This window comes from Canis aureus, chromosome 17 (assembly GCF_053574225.1).
Source record: "Canis aureus isolate CA01 chromosome 17, VMU_Caureus_v.1.0, whole genome shotgun sequence".
NCBI classification, from domain to species: domain Eukaryota; kingdom Metazoa; phylum Chordata; class Mammalia; order Carnivora; family Canidae; genus Canis; species Canis aureus.
The window spans coordinates 3,973,314-3,990,417 of NC_135627.1; the positions used below are offsets into that span (position 1 = coordinate 3,973,314).

The 17,104-nt window shown below is 38.7% G+C and overlaps 1 protein-coding gene across 2 annotated transcripts in view; it reads right to left on the reverse strand.

The window, feature by feature from the left end:
* Positions 1 to 17,104, reverse strand: part of MYO16 (myosin XVI) — a 594,113-nt gene that overhangs the window by 322,798 nt on the left and 254,211 nt on the right. For both annotated transcript variants that reach the window (XM_077854971.1, XM_077854970.1), the window contains exons 8-9: positions 12,980 to 13,055; positions 10,005 to 10,158 (exon numbers count right to left, since the gene is read on the reverse strand). In XM_077854971.1, the coding sequence (XP_077711097.1) occupies positions 10,005 to 10,158; positions 12,980 to 13,055 (230 nt within the window). The remainder of the gene's footprint in view (positions 1 to 10,004; positions 10,159 to 12,979; positions 13,056 to 17,104) is intronic.

Consider the following 17,104-nt stretch of genomic DNA (forward strand, 5'->3'; position numbering starts at 1 on the left):
AAAACAAGCAAAATTGACTATATTGGGATATATTAAGCCAACAAAGAAAAAACTCTCATTGATTCAAATGGGAAGAATGGCATATGTGACCCAGTTATTTTGGTGGTAAAGTAATGTACTGAATAGATAGTTCTCAATTTTAACCCTAAGAACACAGCTACATAAATTATTTACTATAGGGAATTTGGGCTTTTCTGAATCTAAAAAATAATGATCCAAAGTTTAATTTTGAAAGAAATAGTTCTTGGAGAGCTTTGAGTTAATTAATATCTTCCCCCCCCCTCAAAAAATGACTTTAGTTTTTAAAGTAAAAAAAAAAAAAAAAAAAAAAAAACATTAAAAAAAACTTTGGTAAAATATTACTTGTGTTTAAAAAACAGAAATGTCAGGTGCCTGGGTAGCTCAGTAGGTTAAGCCTCTGACTCTTGATCTCTACTCAGGTCTTGATCTCAGGGTCATGAGTTCAAGCCCCACACTGGGCTCCATCTTAGGCACAAAGCCTACTTTAAAAAAAAAAAGTCAAAAAAAAAAAAAAAGTCAATGTGTCTCTCTTATGGTTAAGCGGGAAATGACACTATTTTAAGACATTCTATATTTATCTAGTAGTTCTCAACAGGTATTTGCAAAGAAATCTTAAAAATCTAACTTAAAATGAGTTGAATGTAGCAACTCTGTGAATATGTCATGTTATACTGTGAAAAGTGACTGTCTAGCATAATTTATTTTTCTGAATAGGTATCTGATGAATTTATGTGAAACATTACCATCATTCATTTGAGTAAATAATAATCTGCATTTCAGACATTTTTAGTAAGTCAATTTGATAGGATTTGGTAAAACTTACTTATCGGAGCAAGCAGCAGAACATATGCACATGTGTGCACACAGTGTGTGCAAAGTGAATGTGTACACTCTCAGCATATAATATAAAAAGAGAAGAAAATGGTGGTAAGTGGAATATGCTGCTTTGAAAGGTAGTGAGTTCCCATCTCTGGAGCAGCTTCAACTGTAGGAAAAGAAAATGAATAGAAATGGAAACATCTCCCTCTACCTTCACCCTCCCTCTACCTTCACCTTAACCCAAGTTTAATTTTCAACCAACTTGGGAAGACCAACTAGTTATCCAACCATGTTTGAGGGATAGCATAAATGGTTTAAAATTGGAAATCAGATTAAATAATTCTCAAGGTCTCATTATGTCCCTGTATTGTGTGACATTTCTCTCTGTCCTTCTCTGGACCACAGAATCCATTTTTACCTGCAAATTCACATGGAAGTGATTGACGGCTTTATCAAGACTTTGTAATACAAAGCTTCCAAAGACTCTGAAGAATCAAGGGCTTGGAGTCTGGTCTGACTTTATCTTGGGTGATGTTATTTTACTGAAAATGGTCACTGAAGCTTGTGCTGATTTTGAAAATGTTCAGGTCATTCAAGGTCAGTAGTAAATGTAGAAGAACAATTGCCTCACAGGAATAACCAGAGATGTGGTGTTCAACCATCAGGAGCAAGGAAATTAATGCCTATAGCACAATTGTCCCTACAGGTCTAAGAGTAAAAATGCACTTTTCAGTATTGCTTATCCAAGCGTCCTGGCAGAAATTACTAGGAGGCATTTCTATAAAGAAAGCCCCCAGGTACGATGTTGAGGCATGGGTCAAAGGCTATGTCCCTCATTTGCAACTCCATTTTTTTTATATAGATTTGTATGCCAAGACAGTGCACACCATGAGTCTAGGAAGACACTCAAGACAATCTTCCGGAGCCTGTTCCCACCTTAGGTTGGGGAGCATGAACAAAGAATGCAAAGACTGTGGTTCTAATCGCAGCTGCTAACCCACTATCCCCATAAGTCTGTCACACCTCCCAGTTTCTGTTTTTCCATAAAACGAAGCTAGATAATTACGTCATTTCACCCTAAGTCATGGAATTTAAATGAAGATCAATGGAAATGATTACTGAAATTTCACTGATATGCAAATCGTGTTTATTCTCATTGAGCAACAAAGGCCATAGTAGAAATCCTTGTGTAGCCACAGCTGCCTTGCTTCTAAATAAATGCACATGGGGCTTGTTTCAAAAAATGTAAGGCTTTCCATATCGTCTATTCCCAGACTGTCGTGAGTCTCAGGTTTTACTGAGATCAAGAACACATTGCATACTCATACTCTGCCTCTTACAAAGCCCCACAGGTTATTTCTCCTTATTGATGGCCACTTGGCCTATGCGCCTTGGGACCCACCTACGTCCAGCACCTGTCCTTGTATCCCCAGCCCTGCTCAGTTCTGCCTCATTCCAGACTTTTCCCAGTCACATCTTGTCTCCATCCCCAATGCCACATGACTCAAGCCCTGGAGAGCCAGCCCCAGGCAACCTAATCAAAGGATGCTCCCCCTCAAAACTGGTCTTCTCTGGGATTGGATTTTTCTTTCCAGTTGCTTAGAAAATAAGGTTGTCTCTGTATGGTCAGTTTGAAAACACCAAATGAAAGCTTAATTCTATTGTCTTAGCTTATAGCTAGAAGGTTTTTATTCTTTAGATGATTATGCTGACAGTTCACAGATTAATGAAAAACATCTGCTTTTCTTTTTGTCATTTCTCAAGCACTTATGTAGTATCACAGTGAGCCAGATAGTGCTCTAAGTGTTTCAGAAATATTAAGTCACTGAGTCATCAAGAATAACCACATCTTACCACCATCATTGTCACCCTGTGGTGTACCACAGCACAGTTCTGACCCTGACTACCTATAGCACGGACCCCGCAAGTTCAGGGCAGGGTTGCCACCCCCCACCCACTTCAGACACAGCCACAAGTTTGGGAGTCTCCATGCTCACTCACACTTCTGACCAACTAGCTATCAGTTCTGGGGCTCCCACATCTCCCTCAGATTTGATAATTCTCTAGAACAACTCACAGAGCTCAGGAATGCACTATACTTATTATGACAGCTTTCTTAGGGAGGGTCCGAATCGGGGTCAAACATACACACAGACACTCAAGGTGAGGTGTGGGAATCAGGGCACATCACCCTCCAGGTATGCAGAGGTGTTCACCAACCTCTGTTGGCACAGTCTTCCTTGAGGTTTGGTTTCTAAGCATGATGGACTCCATCACTGAACTCGGCTTCCTGTCCTCCTCCCCTCCTAGAGGCCGGGCTGCTCACAGCTCAGTCATTTAATCACAACATTGGATTTTCTGCCATGACCAGCCCCCACCCTGGGGCACCTTGTTAACATAAATTCAAGTGAGATCCCAGGGATCTTGGGATCCCCCACAACAGAGGCAGTCCTATGGCAAGGATTGAGCATCTCCCTTCCCAGGAAGCAAGGAGAAAGGACCGAATAAATGCTTTACAGCACCCACATTTTACACTTGAGGGGACATGTGGCAAAGACTTTGCTAAATTGCCTAAGTCACAGAGCCAGCAGGTGCAAAGCCAGCACCCAAACCAGGATGTGTGGCTCTGGGGTCTCTGTCCATAGTGACTACAGTATGTGGCCTCACAGGTCGCTTCTGGGAGTCATGTAGACATTCAGAACAAGACCAAGGGTTTGATGAATAATAGGATGGAAAGATGGGAAATAATGGCTCCATGTTGTTCCATTTGACTTGAGCTTTTAGCTTAAAAGTGGAACAGCGGTCAACTAGATTGCAAGGAGCCTTCATGGTTCTCATTTCTGTAGAAAGGAAATGTTTTCCTAATAACAGACTGTCTTCTTAGGTTGTGATACACTTATGCTAAACTGACACTATTCTGCACCTAAAGCTGACTGGCTATAACAGGGAAACTCAAGTCAGCAATCTCCTCTTTCAAGCCAAATTAGAAGTTTTCAAATTGCAAATAAAAATGACCACCTCACTGAAACAATATGAGAGTGGGTACGTGTGACATGAGTCAAGTTACTTAAGTTCTGACTCTCAGACAAGGATGTATAACATAGGGATAGAACCCAAAGTATTTGTGTTACCTCTGGAACTCATACTGTATGTTAACTAAATTAGATTTAAATAAATATTTTTTAAAAAGCATTTGTGTTGTATGTGTCAATATGTTTAAACTTAAAAACTTATAAAGATAAAAAATGTCATGAGAATAAAAGATTCAGCACACAGAATATGGTGGATGATACCATAATGGTGTTGTAAGGTGACGCATGGAAACTACACTTGCGGTGAGCACAGCATATAGGATGTTGAATCACTGTGTTGTACACCAGGAACTAATGTAACATTGTATGTCAATGATACCCAAATTTTAAAAATTCACAACAACAACCACAAAATGAAAGAAAGAGCGTACTTGTGTTGTTCTGCAGATTAAATGCGATGATCCATGTAAACACTCTGCACAAGTCCTGATGTCCGGTCACGACACAAGACCCATGAATCAGTGAACCCCCACAACTGTTCAGTGAGCAACTCCTCCCCACCAGGTACTATGCAGAATTGCTGCAGATTCAACTCCAGGACCCCGTGAAAAAGAGTATTCGAACAAAACGTTGGGACATATCAGACTTTTCAGTGATGACAGACCCTAGGAGTGCATGTCCATGTTGAAACACCACAGGGCACATTCTGTCAAAGCTGTCTCATCAATGGTAGTCACCGTACACTCGACCCTGAGGTCTACGTCAGGACACGAAAAACTGCACAGAGAGGAAGCAAGAAGGCAAGAAAGAACAGATGGGGGGACTGCGGTCAAGTATGACAAGAGTTGCTGAAAATTTGAAGCAGAGAGGGGAAGCCTCAAAGCTTCACAGACAGGGAAGGTAGTAGCTGAGAGGACTCTGGTTAAATCTAATCTGCTCATTTTGAGACACAAACTTGAAAGTGAGGCAACAGACACCTTAATAATGCTCATGTAATAGAAGATATCTTAGGAACATGGAATATGGGGTGCCTGGGTGGCTCAGTCCATTAAGCATTTGACTATTGGTTTCAGCTGAGGTTGTGATATTGAGGTTTTGGGATCGAGACCCGTGTCCAGCTTTGCACTCAGCCCTTGGTCTGCTTTGGATTTTCTCTCTCCTCTCCCCCACCCCTTCCCACTTGGGCTCTCTCTCTCTCTGTCAAATACATAAATAAAATATTTTTTTAAGAAACATGGAATATGGAACAATTCAATAATATAGGAATTTCCTCTTGATTAAAGAAAGGGTTGCTGCTCACAGTGGGCCATAGCATGAGTGACGTGCTTATTCTAACTAACTCGTGTGTAATCTAGCACACAAATCCTTACAGGACAAGTCGTAGGAGTTGATATTGGAAAGGGAATTTGACTTGTATGCTGAGGTATCAGAAACTATTCAATTATTTCTTAAAATTTTAGTAAAATATATCTTAGGATAATGTGAAAGGAGTGAGTTATTCTAGCAAGAAAGAGGAAGTTGGATTTAACACTGAAATTGGCAATGATAATTCCGATGTGGTAATGCGAGTTAAGTCCTCAGGATGAGGGCTGCCTATTGACGGTGGGCAAAGAGCCTTTCTGAAGAAAAACATCAGACTATATGGAGAAGAAGGGAAGGCCATTAAGTTTTTTCCAATCTCACATCTCTTATAATAGTTTGCACTATTCTTTCTTGGGCAAAGTAATGAGCTGAAAGGAGCAGTGCGCTTCTTGTTACGCTTCTCCCACCTGAAGAAAAACCAACCAATGTGGCAACTCCTGCTTGCTCTTTCCCCTTCTCCCTGGAGTTTTATTTTGTTCTAATTCCTTCTTCACCCCCCCTAAAGCTGAGGAACTTCTAGAAACAGCTGAAGAGCGGGCTTCACATTGAAAAATTCAGATTATCAAAGCATTCAAGAAGGCACTGGGTTTAAATGAGGGCAACCTGGATTTTCACAGAATAGCATTTATTTTAATGGAGGGAACAAATAGAAACAGTTTGGGGGAAACTCAGCCCTACTGAGGTGACGAGAGAGACAGGACCAAACCCTCTGGAACACCAGGGCTGAACCACTAGCTGCAACAACTGGTGTGTGAAGAAATCCTGTTTGTAAATCATGCACAAGAGATCTGAGGAAGAAATACATTTGTGTTTTCTGTTAGTCAAGCCAGTGCTCAGATTCATTTCATCTATGTTCTCTATCAAAAGAATAGCGTGTTAGGGGTGCCGGGGTGTCTCAGTCAGCTGAGCGTCTGTTTATTTATTTATCATTTGATTCTTGGTTTTAGTTCAAGTCCTGATCTCAGGGTCCTGAGATCGAGTCCTGCCTCAGGCTCTCTGCTCATCAAGGAATCTGCTTGAGATGATCCCCCTCTCCCTCCCCCACCCCCTCCCTGCTCTCTTGTGCTCTCTCCACCTTCTCTCAAACAGATAAATAAATATTTTTTTTTTAAAGAGCAGCATGTGAAAAATCTCCTACATGTTTCCATAAGTTTGTTGTCCAAACCAATCACCATTGTAGTATCAGATACACTAAAGGAAGAAGTGCTCTTTTTTTTTTCTTAACAATACACACATTTACCAGCTTTAGAAAAAAATTTTGACCGTTACAATGTTTATGAGTTTGTTTATGAAGAAAATTGAGTGTCCATATTTGTCCTCCTGCTACAAAAGCACAGTTCAGAAGAGCAATTATACAGAGTATAATTTCTGCACTGTACCTCCTTGTTATTTTATCTTGTGTCCTCCTTCATATTTACTTTATAACACTCTAAGGACAATGAAAAACAGAAAGTCTATCAAAATTATAAATTATAAAACACATTTGACAAATGTACTTAGTTGTTAACTTTGAACTAGCCCCGTCTACGTGCAATTTTTTTCAGAGTTAAAAAATAGTTAAAAATATGATTCGGTTGTTCTTTGATTAAATTTCCTTTTTTATTTTTATTTTTTTTTATTTTTTTTTTTTTAAAGATTTTATTTATTTATTCATGATAGTCACACAGAGAGAGAGAGAGGCAGAGACACAGGCAGAGGGAGAAGCAGGCTCCATGCAGGCAGCCCGACGTGGGATTCGATCCCGGGTCTCCAGGATCGCGCCCCAGGCCAAAGGCAGGCGCCAAACCGCTGCGCCACCCAGGGATCCCTAAATTTCCTTTTTTAAAAAAGATTTTATTTACTTATTAGAGAGAGAGAGAGCACAAGTGGATGGAAGGAACAGAGGGAGAAGCCAACTCCCCACAGAGCAGGGAGCTTGATGTGGGACTCGATCCCAGGACCCTGGGATCATGACCTGAGCCAAAGGCAGATGCTTAACTGACTGAGCCACAGGTGCCCTGATTTAATTTGCAGTTCTATCTCTGAAGAAAGATAAAAGTGGACTACAATGAAAAAGCAGGTTGAAATTCAACAAAAACTCACTGCAAAGTTTCTAAGCTTTGCTCAAAGTCAATAAAAGAGAGTGTAATCAAACCAATTATATTTAATCATGTAGAACAAATAGGCCACTGATTAATCTGTTCAAAACATATTGTTGAATCAACAATATAAAAAATATACATAAAAATACTTTTTTGAGAAAATTGGTAGTTTTTTTTTTTTTTTTTACATTTTTAAAAGCAGAAGACATAGACAAAACTATAGATACATGGATAAGTTAGTATTTATCCAAAATAACTTATTAGGAAAGAATTTGGCTTTAACTCAAACTTGAAATCTGTCTATATTTTAACAACTCTTTACCTGGAAAGCCCACAGGTAATTTGGAAACTAAAATGGAAAATACTGGGTATTGACTTTAATATCAACACTTGAAAAATAAAACTTTTCCACAGCAAATGTGTGTATTACTCCTTTCATTCTGGGGGTATCAGTTCAGTCAATATAATAATATAAACAGAATATCAACCTATTTTAACCATTGGTTTGGGGTCACTTGGTATTTATTTTGTTAACCATTCCTGACTGGACTCTAAATTTTTTTTTTAATTTTTTTTTTTTATGATAGTCACAGAGAGAGAGAGAGAGAGGCAGAGACATAGGCAGAGGGAGAAGCAGGCTCCATGCACCGGGAGCCCGACGTGGGATTCGATCCCGGGTCTCCAGGATCGCGCCCTGGGCCAAAGGCAGGCGCCAAACCGCTGCGCCACCCAGGGATCCCTGGACTCTAACTTTTATTTCTATGGCCTTTTTCCTTTATCTCCCACATCAATGCGATAGTATTTTTCTTCCACCTGTGAAAACAGGAGAGCGAATGTGTTGCAGGAGCAGGCGATCTGGGTAAGATTGCTGGGCTATGAATCTTGATCTGTCATTACCCTGCTCTGTGATCTTGAGAAAATAAAAGAAGCTTAATAAGGCTTTGAGGATAGCAGATGATAATCCATGAAATTCTTAGCAGAATGTCTTACATGTTAAAAACCAAGCTTCTTTCCAACACAGCTGAAAAGTCCAATCCAATAATGAATGTGTGTCAGTAATAAGTAGAGTAAATGTATGCATTTACACACAGCTTCAGCCTCTTGAATTATCAAGAGTAATTTGTAATTAAAAGTATGTTTGAGGGATCCCTGGGTGGCGCAGCGGTTTGGCGCCTGCCTTTGGCCCAGGGCGCGATCCTGGAGACCCAGGATCGAATCCCACATCGGGCTCCCGGTGCATGGAGCCTGCTTCTCCCTCTGCCTTTGTTTCTGGCTCTCTCTGTCTCTCAGTCTTTCATGAATAAATAAATAAATAAAATCTTTAAAAAAAAAATAAATAAATAAAAGTATGTTTGAATGTGAGTGATGGCACCAGCACTGAAACAAATTTCCCTCTGAGCTCCTGTACTCCGCACGACCGCCTTCTGAGGTGTCCATTGGAAGCATCTTTTCTACTTCCTGGGAAAGGAAATCAGGTCACACTAAATCCGGCCAGTGGAACTGATTCTCTGATGGATGAATCCCAAGAGCATCTCCTTAGCTCCTCGCTCCTCATTCCTGGAGTGAGCCTGCTTGCTCCTCCTGTTGTGAGCTTTGTCTGGGTTCCTCACTGGGAGACCTGATCTGGTTCTCAGGTGCCTTGGACCTTGTTGGTTAAAGTTGCCTGCTAATGGGGTACATCATAAACCCCTCCAGCCACCATATTGAGTTATGTCCCTCCAATATAACCTCTATCACTACTGTTTGATTATTTTTCAAATTGTCTGAACCTAGATGCTGTTATTTATTCAGGGGACCCTCAAATGTTTCAGTATTAGAAGGACTCTCCATTGCCAGAAAAGAAACCTCTTCATAGAAAGTAACTTCACCAAGCTTCCACTGCTTGTATAGAGCAGATTTTGTTTTCAACCCGAAATATTTTTTGCTTATGTGTTTCCTTCTTTTGTTGAGATAGGATTCACACAGCACAAAATTCACACTTTTAAAGTGTACAATTCAGTGCTTTTTTTCTGCATATTCACAAATTTGTGTAAGCAGCACATTTACTTCTAGAACATTTCCATTATCCCCAAAAGACTCTTACTGAATAAGAGTCATTTCCATTGCCCTCTGTCTCCACTCCTAGCAACCACTAATATACTTTCTATTTCTATGGATTTGCCAATTCTGGAGATCTCATGCAAATGGGGTCATACGATATGTGGCCTCTGGTATCTGCCTTCACTCACTTAGCATGACGTTTTGACATTCATCTTTGTTGCAGTATGTATCAGTATTTAAGAGGTATTTTAGACAACCAGAAATCATTGAGATTTGTACTTCACAGAGAAAAAAAAGTGAATATTTGTATTTTCTACTTTAGGAATGTAGTCACCATCATCATCACTGGAAATCTTACCATTCTGTTTAGCCAAAAACGTAAAGTATGTTTAAAATATCATGTTTGGTCTCCTGGTGACAAACCTGATCTAATAACTAAAATAATAATGTTTTAAAGAATAAGAGGATTTTCATAAAATTATGCTAAACTCATCATTGTCAACAAGTATTTTTTGGTAAGTATGTTGACATCCAGCTTCAATTTAGTTTCAAGTCTGTCTTAATACTGACTGTAAAATGGTGGTTAGCAGGGATGGTAAATAAAATAATCAACTGCTCAGTGAGCATGATCTATGATGTGAGCACTCACAGCTTGCTGGAGACAGTTGGAAGGTCATGGAGGATCTCTTCATATGGCTCCTCGGAGGCCAAGGCAGGGACAGATAAATGCTCTTTTACCCTTTCTTCCCAGGCAACTTCGGCTTTCAGCAGCATTTCTTCAATAAACTCAGATGCAGCAATATCTATAAGAAACAATGCAAAAATCAGCAAAAGTGGGTGATGAGTCCACAGAAAACTGTTCATTTTCAATAATTCTGATGTGCTTAAAATGCTAAAATTGATCAACACCTAGAGCAAAACCAAAAGCATTAAAAGTTTATAGTAGGAATAAAATCACAGTACTGCCATTTTAAAAGACAATCTTGTTTTCTATCTATGCATATTTAATTACAAATGAAAAAATATAAAAAAATTCATTGAGTGGTGATGTGTAAAATGTAAAATCACAGAGAAGCTAAGCTTGAACTTGATGTCATTTTATTTTCAGTGTAACTCTTCCTTCATCTTGATGAATAAGAGTCAAAATGATGAAAATAGTTGCACATTCCCAAAGACTGGGTTACTGTAAAACTTGTTGTAGGCATTCTACAAATATTCTACTAAAAGGGCAGATTTACAAATAAATAGTTGCATTATGAAAATGGTGAGTGCAGCCTCTGTGATCTGTTTTTTCTTTTTTTTCTTTTTTAAGATTTATTTATTTATTCATTCAGAGAGAGCGAGAGAGAGGCAGAGACACAGGCAGAGGGAGAAGCAGGCTCCATGCAGGGAGCCCTACGTGGGACTCGATCCCGGTCTCCAGGATCACACCCAGGGTTGCAGGCGGCGCCAAACCGCTGCGCCAGGGGGGCTGCCCTGATCTGTTTTTTCTATCTAAAATATAATTATATTTCCTTATGAATTATATGTTAACATTGACATCTGAATATATTTGAGCACAATTTAGATGTGTATTAATCAAATTAACACTTACTAACAACTGAAACTGGAAGTCAAAAACCCTGAAGAAAAATTCACATTAATAACAACTAGGAACCTAATGGACACAACTGATCCTTTTCAATCTTCATGACTAAAGCTCATGACCTCCTGTGTCTACAAATTTAAATTGTGTTGCTTGATGGGCTGGATGAGTTAATTCAGCCACCACGATAAGATGTTTATGCCAAGAATTTATCAGCATTTGGTCTAGGTTAAATCATACCTATGTAAGGAGTAGGAGCAGCTCAACTTCCTCCCCTTGGGTGATTATTTCTATCCCACCTAATAACCTCACCTCACCTCAAACTGCTCTTGTCCTGAAGATAATATTATGTATACACTCCAAATTCAAGGAACATAAAATAGCAAGAACATAATATAATACTGATGATGATTTTCATTTACTCAGTCATAATATGGGTGTGTACTTTCCTGTTCCCTGTGTTATTATTTTATCTGGTTCATTCTTCTTGCTGTTGGATTAGATGTTTTTACATCCTGCATTTACTCAAAACTCTCACCACATTATTGGTCTTTGTCTCTTGTGTGTGAAAGTATTTTCCATCAATCAACAAATGATTATTGAGAGTCCTCTACCAGCCCATCACTGTGTCTCTCTTGACCAACAAGGCATGGAAAATGGATTACATTGATGGTAGAGTTGGCATGACCAACATGGGCAAACTGTCTAAAACAGCCATCCTATCCTGAGGTGGCCAGGGCTGAGGCTAGACTAGACATTTAGTCATACCCGGGGCTCTAGGACTGTGGGCCACCTAGGGTGTCCATTTTGGCACATTTAAGTCTAGCACACTAGACCTAAAAGGTAGAAGTGTGACACATGGGAGTCCATGCAGCCAAGAGTTGATCATATATTCTCTTCTCTGGAAAGGAAGCTGGGGATATGAACTTGACAAATGTGATCTGTTAGAACTACAACAAGCAGAGGATGTGACATATTCCACGATAAATACATTAAAAATATTTTAAAACCCACACATTTCTATTTGCTCTTTTAATATTTACCATTAGACATACTTTTGTCATTAATGCCGAGATTACTACACTATCATTAACATTAGCCTGATTCTAAAGTTTGAAACTATAATGCCATCACAGAGTTTCATTTGTTAATAAATATTCAGTTTATTTTCACAGATAAGATGAATAAACATGAAACAACATTTAACTCCAATAAAATAAGAGAGCAAATCACTCATCCTGTCTTAAGTTAGAGGTTTATCATGTAATCATACTCCTATGAGAAATCTTAGGCATAAAGTGCTTTTAGGTTATTAGAGGTATATTAACAAGAATAAGTAGAATTAAGTTATTTAGCTCAATCATTACCTTCAGGATTTTATATCATTTTATTACTTAGACTACACCTTTCTCTTTGTTATTTATAATTTTTATTTTTAATAAAAACTTACAATAAATTTGTTTTCAAATTTTAAAAGCTAGAAAATGGATAAAGCACTCTTTTTTTAAAGTTAGAATATGAATATATGAAAGAACAGTGGGAAAAAGAACTCTAGAAATTTTCAAAAGATACTTATTAAAAAGTCTCATTAAATTTAGATTTTGAAAGCTTTAAATTAGCTTGAGAATATCAGTCTCGATTTCTTGCAGTATACCTACTGGTGCAGAAAAAAAATTATCATTATCTAAAATTACCCTGATGAACAAGTATGTATTTGATATGAGAAGAAACTAGATAAGTAACAGCAAAAATATATTTTAAAGTAATGGACATTGGAAGAATCACGGCCCGGGAAGTTTAAAGTCCCAAAAGCAAATTGCAGTGAAATACAAGGGCATCCAATGAATGGAAGGAACCACTGTGTAATACCCTCTTGTACACCAGGTGAGCTCAAGAACAGTGCTTGAACTGGAGCATCTGCACAGAGTTTCTCAGGGGAGGCTGACTGTTCTGTAGCTATGTCTATGATGGATGAACAAGTTTGGAAGGACAGGAAGGAATCAGTGAGTGCACAGCCTCCCAGGATGCTCATAACCTACCTGAAGGCTTCTCTTCATTGCAGTTCAGAAGGTTTGGATTTGCCTGATGCATCAGAAGCAGCTTCACCAGGTTTGTCTGAAACAAACATTTGCTGAAATAAGAACCAGTGCACTGGAGACTGAAGATTCATCAGCGAGTAGCACACAGGGGTGGTCTCCAGGGCACTTAGAGCCCTGCTGCAGTGAGCATTAGTATATCCCACCCTAAATGTTTCTTACTCTCTCTGCTTCCACTCTTTCCAGTTCCTTTTAACAAAATAGACAGACATTCAAACCAAAAATTACTTATCAGATGAGGAATAAATTGCTGAGGATTTGAAAAGGCTCACTTAACACTTTTCAGCTTTATTTTAGGGCACCTTGTGGGAGGAATTACATGCTATATGTTTTTTGTTTTAATTTAGCCACTCATTCAAGTCTCACTGGTACCGTCCACAGTCTCCACAGCCCCACAGGCAATATGAACTAAAGTCACGTGGAAGTCAGAAAAACTTAAATCTTGAGCTATAAGAAGAAAGCCACTCGATGAGAGGTTGATATAATCCTTAAACCTTATTATAAAATATAAACTCAAAGAGTACATATAATGTACATGAACCGCTGAAAGAACAATAATGAAATAATCTCCAGTGTGTCCAACCTAGTTTTTTAAAGATTTATTTATTTTAGAGATGGAGAGCATGGAGGGGAGGAGCAGGAGAGGGAGAGACCCAAGCAGATTCCCTGCTGAGCGCAGAGCTCAACCTGAGGCTCGATTCCAGGACCCTGAGATCATGACCTGAGCAGAAATCAAGAGTCGGACACTCAATGGACTCAGCCACCCAACTTAAAAAAAAAAAAAAAATAGGCCATTCATGGTATCTTTCTATGTTTCTTCCCAACATTATTCCTTTCCCCAAATTTCCCAGAGTTGACCACTCTCATGAATTTGGGGCTATTGCTATGATTTCCTGATCTGTTTAAGCCTTCTGTACAGAAGTACTTCCCAAACAACATATTGCTCAGTTTTATCTGTTTATAACATTTACAGAAGTGAAATCCCAGGGTATATATTCGTTGATGCCTTGCTTTCATGACTTGACACTGCATTTTCCAGAATCATCAGAGGTGATGGATATAAATAAGATTTATTCATTTTCCTGGCTGCACATAACTGTACCGTACAAATATATCACAATTTACCTGCCCTCTTCAGTGGACATTCAAGCCATTTTCAGGCACTTATTTTTACAAATAACATTGCTACAGATATTCTCTCTCATCTGGCTTTCTTGGTGCACATGTGCAAGGGTCTCTTCAGGACACATGCATATAGGACTGAAATCGCCAGGATAAAGATTAGGATATCATCAAAATGGCTTAGATAGCTCCAATTGTTTTTACAGAAAGCTCAGATCTACACTCCTATTCCCAACAAGAGTTCCTGTTTCTCCACATCCTATTGAATAATTTTGTGGGCAGCCCCGGTGGCCCGGGGGGGGTGGCGCCGACTTCGGCCTGGGGTGTGATCCTGGAGACCCAGGATCGAGTCCCGCATTGGGCTCCCTGCATGGAACCTGCTTCTCTACCTCTCCCTCTGCCTGTGTCTCTGCCGCTCTCTCTCTCTGTCTGTCATGAATAAATAAATAAAATCTTTTAAAAAATTGTTAATGTGCATTTACATATGCCTAGATTCACATTCTCTCCAACATTTGATATTGACATTTTTAAAAATTTAGCTATCCAACTGGACATGAAGTAATAGCTCAGTCTAGTTTAACTTATTTCTGAGATGACAAAGGATACTGAACACCTTTCCCTCTGTTTAGCGGCCCCTCCTAGATTTTCTTTGGTGAACTGTCTATTCGAGAATTCTTCACCCATTTATCACTGGAGTGTTTATCTTTGTATAAGTGATCTGTGCTCTTTATGTGCTCCAGAGATATTTGTCAGATAGATATGTGTATTACAAATATTTCCTCCTGTTCTATGGCTTGCCTACTCATATTCTTGAAAATGTTTTTCTAAGAACAGAAGGATACTTTAACTTTTGCTTTTGTTAAAGTACAACATCTGTATTTTTTTTTCTACTAGCAGTTAGCCTCTTTATGTTCAAATAACTCTTTGTCAGCTCAAAGGTCATGACAATATTATACTATATTTTCTCCTAAATGCTTTATAATTTTAACTTTTATACTTGCAGTCTCTCTCAAGCGAGTTTTTGCAAATGGCATAAAAAGGCTCAAATTTATTTTGGTCCGGTACCCATCCATTTTTTATCAATATTTCTTGAAGACTTTTTTCTCTTACTGAATTGCTTTGGTACTTTTGTAGAATATTAATTGACTTTATATGTCCCTGCCTGTTTCTAGACTCTATTCTATGTTTCATTGATGTATTTGTCTATCCTTATTGCATTCCCCAACTATCTTGATTAGTGTAGCTTTATAGCCAATATTGAAATCTTTTAAGTAAAACACCTATAGTAAGTCTTGAAAAAAGCCTGTAATTTTCTTATTTTTTAAGATAATTTTGTCTATATAGGTAGTTTGTATCTCCATACAAATTTTAGAGTGGGGGCACCTGGGTGGCTCAGTGGTTGAGTGTCTCCCTTACTTAGGCTCAGTGCATGATCTCGGGGTCCAGGATTGAGGCCTGCATTGGGCTCCCACAGGGAGCCTGCTTCTCCCTTTGCCTATGTCTTTGCCTCTCCTCTGTGTCTCTCATGATGAATAAATAAAATCTTTTTTTTTTTAAAGAAAAAGCCAATACTATTGCAAGAAGGACATTAAAATAACATCTTATTATTTAATTACTGTTTATTTTTCTACAGAACCTGAGTAGCACTCTACTAATGTTCTGCTGAGTAAGGAAACTAAATATTCTCATTCAAATTCTTAAACCGAGTTGGATAGACACCAGCTGTGTCTCTGCCTCTCTGTCTTTCATCAACAAATAAATAAAATCTTTAAAAAAGTTTTAGAATGAACTTTTCAATTTCTAAAAGAAAGTGTTTAGGCTTTTAATTGGAATTGTTCCTATGCAGGGAGCCTGACATGGGACTTGATCCCGGGTCTCTAGGATCACACCCTGAGCTGAAGGCGGCACTAAACTGCTGAGCCACCCAGGCTGCCCTCCTTTGTTATTCTTAACCTTCTGTCTCCTTTCTCAATTTTGTCTTTGTTTCCATTTTTTGCTTTATTATAGTAATGAGAACGAGACTGGTTTTTCCAATCTTGGGTTTTGCTCTTGTAACATGTGCTATGGTATTCTCCCCACACACGAAGCTTTGCATCCTGCACACAGAGGCATCTCCCCACCCACCAATGACTGTTCTTATTAGTATTCTCATTAAAAATTTAATTAGATTTTAAATAGTCTGCTCATTGTTAGCTTTCCCAGAGTGTTGGTTTCATAGAACACAAATTATATCAATAACATTTAAATTATGTTACAGCAGAGTGCTTATATGTAGTTTATTTCCAAATAGTTTACTAAAGAAAGAGATACTCTTGAAGTATGAAAGATAAAATATAGAGGGCATATTCCTAGGACATTAAAATTGGCATAGGAAGGAGTTTCATTTTATATTAAAGATGAGAGTGATGTGCTTGCATTGAAACCACACGAAAGAGAAGAAGAGAGATGAAGAGCAGGAGAGAGAGAAGGACAAAGGAAGTAAAGGAAGAAGAAAAGGGAAAAACGCCCCAAATTAGCTAAGATTGCCTTCAGTTTTCATTGATTTGAAAGACTAGTCATAAACCTAAACGCTTTCATATCTCTGCAAAAAATGTCAGCTATCAGTGTCTAACAATTGCTTTGCGTTTCCAAATTCAATTCAGTGCGTCCAGACTCCAAAGAGAAACCTGTGCAATCTCTTAGCGAACCACTTCTCTCAACCAGAAGTGCAGACAGACAGCACCGAAGGAATAAAAGCAAAATGTTTCCTACAGAAGAATCTTTAGCAATAAAAGCCACTTCATATTATTTCAGGCCCATAAAAATAAAGCACTCATGTGTGGAAGAAGGAAACTTCTCTCATTTGGGGAATTCCTTTCTCTTTTTAGAGTCAGTATTTCCCATGTGCCTCCCATCAGAAATCAGGGAGGCATGGCATAGAACTAAATTAAACAGGCCTGTGCTAAT